General features: G+C 34.4%; 1 protein-coding gene across 2 annotated transcripts; it reads right to left on the bottom strand.

Moving 5' to 3' along the window:
• Positions 1 to 1,326: 1,326 nt before the first annotated feature.
• Positions 1,327 to 5,492, bottom strand: LOC115950620 (receptor-like cytosolic serine/threonine-protein kinase RBK2). 2 transcript variants are annotated; one of them, XM_031067832.1, is made up of 9 exons: positions 5,423 to 5,492; positions 4,557 to 4,660; positions 4,086 to 4,445; positions 3,675 to 3,926; positions 3,426 to 3,580; positions 2,738 to 2,817; positions 2,504 to 2,639; positions 2,256 to 2,405; positions 1,327 to 1,809 (listed from the first exon to the last, which is right to left on the bottom strand). In XM_031067832.1, the coding sequence occupies exons 1-9, from the start codon at positions 5,455 to 5,457 to the stop codon at positions 1,585 to 1,587; spliced, it is 1,497 nt and encodes a 498-aa protein (XP_030923692.1). In that variant the 5' UTR covers positions 5,458 to 5,492; the 3' UTR covers positions 1,327 to 1,584. The 2 variants fall into 2 exon arrangements, with proteins under 2 accessions (XP_030923692.1, XP_030923691.1); XM_031067831.1 differs by lacking the exon at positions 5,423 to 5,492 and adding an exon at positions 5,095 to 5,215.
• Positions 5,493 to 7,707: the final 2,215 nt, after the last annotated feature.

Here is a 7,707-nt window from a genome sequence, read left to right as displayed (position 1 = left end):
AAAAATCTAAAATATCTGTATCAATAGAAAATGGTACACTGGAAAATGTAACGACCAGGGAAAGCTGCCCTTACTGCCATTCAATACTCTGCACCTGACAGAGCCATACTTTCCAGCTTTTACAACCACCCCCAACCACTCTGGGTATAGGCTGATGGGACAAGTATTAGTCTTGGAATGCCGATCCTACACGTGGTCGAAGGATAAGGAACACAGGCTAGTATAAAAGAAAAAGTAAGCAAACCAGAGAAGGGGCTGGGAAAAATAGCCAAAAACCAGAGCCTCCCGGCTCGCCTCCAAGAGAAAGACTCCTAGGGCGAGAACGCCTTAGTCATATATGAACACCACGAAAAACCCACCGTTTGGCGACCAAGGCTTAGCCTTTCAAACCCACGCTACAAATGATATTATTTGGGCCTTTTACGTACGAACCCAACACTGTTACGGGTCGTTACAAATCGTGTCCTTACATGTCATATAGAAAAACATTAAAAAAAAAAAAAAAAATGTCATTCTTAAGAAAATCCAGATCAAACATCTAGAGTTTCTAAGAAATACATTAAAACATGTGAGCATGATTGCATGAACATCATGTGATTGACTAAAGAAAAAATTAACAAGCATAGTATTTGTAGAAACAAATGATCTAGCATGTGAGCATCACAAGAATATCATGAAATCATGTAATTTATTTCAAGAACATCAAGTGATCTTTATTCCTTAGAAATCACCATGCTTTTTGTGTATAATGTAAGGAGAACGATCAGACAATCCAAAACAAGGATATTGATCAATTAAGAAACTTAAGTTCTTGATCAAGAACCCCAATCTGAATCCAACTCCCAAAAAGCCCATGCTTTTATGTATAAGCCACTCGTTGTATTTTTAGACTAATAGGGCGTTTATGACTTATGGGACTTGGATTGAAAGAAGGAAATGGTTTCTGAAGTGGTAGGTACTAGGTACTTAATTACCACATTAAAAATCTAGGCAAGTTGCAATTTATGTGGTCACCTTTTAAAAGTATGCATGAATAACACTGTAAAGAGTCATAAAGTTGCCAAAATGTCAACATTATCAATGTATCCAAAGAAAAAAAAAGCAAGTCATATGTTCATTACTAATTTATTATAGATATCTCAATTGGGGAAAAAAAATGAGGTAAGGCTGGCAACACAAGGACAAGAACAATGAACTTCAGTATCTCAGTTGTTAATTAAATAGGTTTAAACTTATTTAATCAAGCTTACATTTTAAAAAAAAAATTTAAATAAGTTTAAGCAACTTTGACATAAGGGATATAGCAAACCACCATTCATGAGAATATTAGCAGAAAGTACTATTTATCATTCAAAACATATTTCCTAGAAAAACAGTGGCTCTCAAAATGCAACCTAAGCTTGTAAACTTCACAGTTTTTAATCCACATTTCTATTATACTCATGATACATGATACATCATATATGCAAGTCATAGAAGCAATACATTTAGCATTTAGGCCTTTCTGATGATGTTCCTTCTTTCTTCCAAACTGTTTTAGTCCCTCTATGTTGGGTTGTAGAAACAAAATCAAGTCCTAGAAACTCAAGCTCCCTTGAAATCATAGTTATTGTCCACACAAATATTTTGAGCATCATTACTGGGCCCCAAAACAATCTCCCTATATCGACCCAGATCTTTTAAATACTTAGTTGAGTTATACTCTTCTGCATCAGACAGCTCCCCAGAGTATGTCCTTTGAAACTTAGATTGTTGGCATTGTTTTATGGAAGCTAAAGTGTGGGCATCGCCTTTCAGAATCTTTTCAACCTACATCAAAGCAGTTTAAACCAATCAAAAAACACGACAAATTAGTACCGAATTTACCATTCTTCGCTTGTTATGCACTTGCTAATTCAGATTCATAGTAGGGTCAAGAGCCTTGTCAAGCACTTTGCAGCTTCCTACAAGTTCTGTACATTTTTCTTCTTTTTTTTCTCCATGTATATAGAGAAATGGCCAACCCCAAAATTTTGGAAATAAAGCTTGGTTGTTGTTGTTGTTGTTATGTGTATATAGGGAAGGCAGTAGCGGGTTTTTTTTTTTTTTTTTTTGCTTTTTTTTTTTTTGCTTCTGGTTGTGCCATAAAGTAGGGCCTATACTTTGTGGATCCACATCCTCCCCTATAACCCCAGTGCTTGGAAAGATGAATATGATGGTCTAACTCACATACAGTGGATTTTTTTAATATATCATTTTTAGATAAAAAGACATGCCTCGCTCATTTGAGGACGATGGATTGAAGACTGATGGATGCACAAAGAAGCTGTCAAGGCCATACGATTCATCTGTTCTGAGTCATAGGCATCCACAAGAAATGGATCAACAAGCTCCAAGATACAGTTCTTAGAGAGCAAAGGTTTGGCCTGCAACAAATTGTCCAAATACAGCTTTCATTGTCAACAATATTCCACAATGCAGTCTCAATAATACATGGAATTGGAGCAGAAAGAAGCAGACATACCCACATCACGAGGCTTTGCTGTGAGCTATCCAGAGCTTTCCGTCCAGTGATGAGCTCTAAGATTAGTACTCCATAAGAATAGACATCAGTTTTCTCATCTACAATGCCATGCATGAAGTACTCGGGAGGAAGGTAGCTGTCATGATTTTGAAGGGAGGAAGGATGTTAAACAGTAGGAAAGCAAGAGCTTTTAAAGAAAATAAGAAACAGTGTTGAGTTTTGGTATTTACAAACCCAAATGTGCCTTCAAAGTTTGATACAGTATGGTGAGTCCATTGATCGGGTAGCCACTTTGCAAGCCCAAAATCAGAAATCTAGATCAAGTTTTAAGTCACACATCAAACCATGAAGACTCAAACTATCAATATATAGATTCTGTAATTGTGTTTTGCAGAAGTCACTTATCCTATGGGGTACAGGATAACTTAAAATCTATAGACCTAATTACAAATTAGACAAGTTTATATTTAACTAAGTAATGATAGTCATACTGATACACTCCTTATTACATACTCACCGTACATGCCACATGGATCGTGTTTTTAAAACACAATTTCAGTTAAAAATGTGAAATTGTGTTTTGAAAACACAATTTCAAAAGGGAGTGTGTAATAATATTTTTTGTTAACTAAATAATTTGAACACCATCAGTACTCTTGTTTGCCAGTGCTGATATATTCATCAAAAAGCACAGAAATCAATTTTGTCAGTATAGTGCATTAACATAATTTTCTCTCAGATACATTAGAAGCCTTATGTCTTTATTTATAGTTAAAATCTTTAGACCTAATTTTCTCTCAGATTTTATGTCAGTATAGTGCTTTAATATAATTTTCTCTCAGATAAATTAGAAGACCATGATACAGAACCAAAAATAAAATGGGATGTTAATCATTAAATTACATTCAGGTTATAAAGTTACCTGAGGCTCAAAATCCTCTGCAAGCAATATATTAGAAGCCTTGATATCTTTGTGGATAATTCTCCTATGACATCCCTCATGAAGATAAACAAGGCCCTCAGCAATCCCTAATGCAATCTTATGTCTGATTCCCCAATCCAATTTCTCCCTTGGCCCTGACAATAGGTAACAAAGAAATGAACTTACAAATTTTATTGTTTGGGAACTTCAGAGGATTCAAAATTCATAGCGTCATGATGATGAACAAACCATAAAGTATAGATGCTAGACTCCCATGGGGAGACAATTCAAGAACAAGGTGCATCCCCCCTTCAACCCCATACCCAATCAATTTAGCAATATTAGGGTGATCCACATGGACTATAACCCCAAGCTCAGATAAGAAGTCGGCAGTCATTTCTTCTTGAGTTCCTCTTGTCAGTCGTTTAATTGCAACCAGCTGCCCATCTTCCAATGCGCCCTTGTAAACTTCAGCATAGCCTCCCTCCCCAATTAAATTATCTTCATAAAAGACAAACAGAAATTGTTTATCAGACTAGAAATATAGCATTAAAATGACAGAAGAAAAACATTCTTCCTTTTAATCAACATCAGTACAGTTAAAAGGTTAATCTTCACATTCAAAATGTAAATTAATATCTGAAGAAAGTAACTACTGACCATGGCTGAAGTTGTTGGTTGCAGCTTCGAGCTCTGAGAGTGTGAAATTCTTCCAGCAAGATTTGAAGTAGCAAAGTTCACCATCTATAGAAGGCCTGAGTGCTGGAACCATTTCCTCTCTAATTCTTTTGCTTTTCCTCCTAGTGAGTTTTGGGACACTTTTCCATTTCTGAAAGCTCACATTCGGTCCTTTCTTCAACATATGAAAGAAGCCATTCCAGCGTGTAGAGGATCCTGGATCTTGGTTACCTTCTGAGTCAGAAGTACTGGCCCCGGGAGAAGCTGTATCAGATTCTAAGCTTCTTGAGCTGCCCTCAAGAACTCCTCTTGGAGAGGACTCATACATGCCCCCCTCCATGTCTATTGAATTATATTGAATTTAACACTTGCATTAGTACCATTACAGATGATCCTTAAGTTCAAATACTCATAAATCATGATATCTAAATGACAAATAAAGACATAATTTACCATGAGATGAAAAAGAGTCAGAGAACCCAGCTCGTGGCCTTCTGCATATAGAAGTATTAGCTTCCCATTCTTGATTTTCTGTGTCAATGTCATGAGAACCATTGCTGCACATATAGTCCTCATGTGTCAAAAGGCAACAAAGGATATGACAAAATTCAATAGAGCCAATTAAGTGCAAATTCAAGGCAACCCACAATTGCAGGTACCAACTACCCAAGTTGGACAAATAAGAAGAAACGGCCAAATTTTTTTTGAAGAAATATCCCAAGATAAAATCAACATGTAATTGATTGGCATTAAGAATAACCAATTAAACATAATATGTCATAAAAGAGGAAGAAAAGGGAAATTAATGGACACTAGACAACAAAGCAACGATGTAACAGTAAAAAACATATCCATTTTGTTAACAAGCTATGACATATATTACCAAAAACAAAAACAGAAAACCAAACTTAACAAATACTGGCTAAACCCTGTATATAGGAAACAATCATGATGGGTCTACATCAAACAGCGGTAATTTTTAAGCCCCCACCTTTCATACAATTCCAAGTTTCCCTTTTCTTTTTCAGGTGTGTTTTCACAAACAAATGAAGCATTATGGAAAACAAAACCATATGCAAGTAAATTTGCCATTGGCTTTTTTTCTTTTTTCTTTTTTTCACATCTCTTAGTTAATAACATAAATGTAACCGTCTATATACAATTAATAAAGCAGAGGAACTCATCAATGCAGCCACAAAAGTAGAGGTTAGAAATAAAAAAGGTATCGATATAACTATCTCAACTGTTACTGCGCATTAATGCAGAAAAGAAACCAAACCCAGAAAATTAAAAGCTCAATAAGGAGCCTCAGCAACTACCATGAAGAAGCAGAAGGTTCTCCAGCTTTTTCCATGAAACCCCACAGAGAGAGAGAGAGAGAGAGCTCAGAACTCAGAAGCCAAAAGGGAAATGAGAGAGACAAAGAAAAAGAGAGAGAATGAAAGTAACGGTTGGCATGAATTGAAATTTGTGTGCCATTCTCTAATATTATCCAAATATGTTTGACATTTCAGCGAATATCCCTGCTACAATATCGGCTTTCTTTGTCATTGTTGCTTGTCAATCCAACTTCCGTTGCTCTTTTAAGTTTAGAAATAGTAATAATTAAGTAAAAATATCAACTTGAAACTTGAACATCAACATGGGATAAATAAAGCATGTTTAATTTGAAATTTGTGGAGATCTTGAAAAGCTTGTAAGCATGCACGTAGAGACTATTCATCTTTCACCGTACATGCACAACTCACTCGGACAGCTTGACTCCCACTTTTGTGCTTCCGACACGTGGACTAAGTCTCTCTCTCTCTCTCTCTCTCTCAAATCAAGATATTATATTTGGTGGGTCTCAATTAACTCAACTGATAAAATCTTTTATAATTGAATAAGAAATCTAGGGATCAGGGTGTGTTTGGATATTATTTATTTGCTGAAATTTGTGGAGATCTTGAAAAGCTTGTAAGCATGCACGTAGAGACTATTCATCTTTCACCGTACATGCACAACTCACTCGGACAGCTTGACTCCCACTTTTGTGCTTCCGACACGTGGACTAAGTCTCTCTCTCTCTCTCTCTCTCTCTCTCAAATCAAGATATTATATTTGGTCGGTCTCAATTAACTCAACTGATAAAATCTTTTATGATTGAATAAGAAATCTAGGGATCAGGGTGTGTTTGGATATTATTTATTTGCTGAAAATAATATAGCAAAATAATTTTTAAATGTATGAATAGTGCTGTGGAATTCAAATTTACCTAGAAATCTGCGTTTTGCTGAATTTGGTGGTCCATGAACAGTACCCATGAGACCTACTAAAAAAATGCAAAACGCACGGATTGAGTAAAATGCCCAATCCAAACTTATGCTCAATCTTGTCTATACTAAAAACTGATTAGTGTCTTGATCTAATGATAAAGATTATAAGTTGAAACTCTCTCTCAAAAAAAAAGAAAAAAAGTTATATTTGAAATACAAATCTTCTAACTACTTTATGTTCGACCAATCACAATTTGTAATGTGTTTAATTTTTTTTTTTAATTTTAAATATTGGTTATTTTTTAAGAAAAGTCAAACAAATTCATGATAAGTTATAATTGGTAGAATATAAAGCGAGACACAAAAAGTGGTACAAAGAATTCTTATTCAAAAATCCTTATTCAGTTGTCACTGCCATGTTTACTGGATCCAAGGTGTTAGGAATACCAAAATCCTTATCCATGATTATTCAAGGCTGATCTTTCTTTTATTTTCTTTTTTTGGGTCCGTTAACAGGTGCCCTTAAGACATTTATTAGTTGACCATTATAGGAAAGTTTTAATACCATTTTGATAGGGAATATAAAAAGCTATCAAAAAATCACTTGTTTTTTTTCCTATAAAAATTTTAAAAAAAAAATTTCTAAACCAATGTCCTTAAGGTATTCGTTAACATTTTTCTTTTTCTTTTTTATATTTATTGTCTTTTGTTTGTTTTTTCTCTCTCTCATTTGGTAATTTGCTCAGCACCAAGGATTTTGGAATTAGGATTTCTAAGATTCTTAGGTAAAATCTACCACAAACTTCCTAAAATCATTTTCATTGTAAAATTAGTGGATTGAATTTTACCATGTGATTAACTATTTTAGTATCTATTTAAATTATTAATAATGTAGCAAAATTTAATCCATCCATTTCAAAAATTGATTGAGAGAATTTCAAAAACTTCACCAAAAAATTATCCTTACAAATCTAAAATCTAATCCTTAATTTTGTGGGGCTAAAAAAAGCTAAATCTAAACCCACTTAGAAAGATGTCAATTTCAATTTTGAGTGATGTTATATCACTAATTACAAAAAACTAATTTAAGCATTCATTTATTAGAATGTCAAAGTCCACCGATCACACTCATTGTCACATCAATTTGTAAATATTTTAAAATCTGTAATAACTTCTCCAAAAAAAAGAAAAAAAAAAATCTATAATAACTTTTCATTTTCCATCAATATATCAAAACTGCCAACCCAAATAAAGAAATTAATTTGTTTCCGGTTTATCTAGCTGGATTATGCACACACCCATGTCACAGAAGAAGTGCATTGCCAAAAAGCCTTTCTTGAAGAAGAGAA

The sequence above is a fragment of the Quercus lobata genome, chromosome 6 (assembly GCF_001633185.2).
Source record: "Quercus lobata isolate SW786 chromosome 6, ValleyOak3.0 Primary Assembly, whole genome shotgun sequence".
Lineage (NCBI taxonomy): Eukaryota > Viridiplantae > Streptophyta > Magnoliopsida > Fagales > Fagaceae > Quercus > Quercus lobata.
This window is presented reverse-complemented; position numbering and strand designations above follow the sequence as displayed.

What these genes read in the sequence shown, in the direction of transcription:
- LOC115950620 (XM_031067831.1), bottom strand. Translation starts at nt 5,195, where the DNA reads ATGGCAAATTTACTTGCATATGGTTTTGTTTTCCATAATGCTTCATTT. An exon ending in TCTAGCATCTATACTTTATG is followed by an intron (nt 3,581 to 3,674) that starts GTTTGTTCATCA and finishes ACCTATTGTCAG; the next exon opens with GGCCAAGGGAGAAATTGGAT. An exon ending in AGCAAAGCCTCGTGATGTGG is followed by an intron (nt 2,406 to 2,503) that starts GTATGTCTGCTT and finishes AATTTGTTGCAG; the next exon opens with GCCAAACCTTTGCTCTCTAA.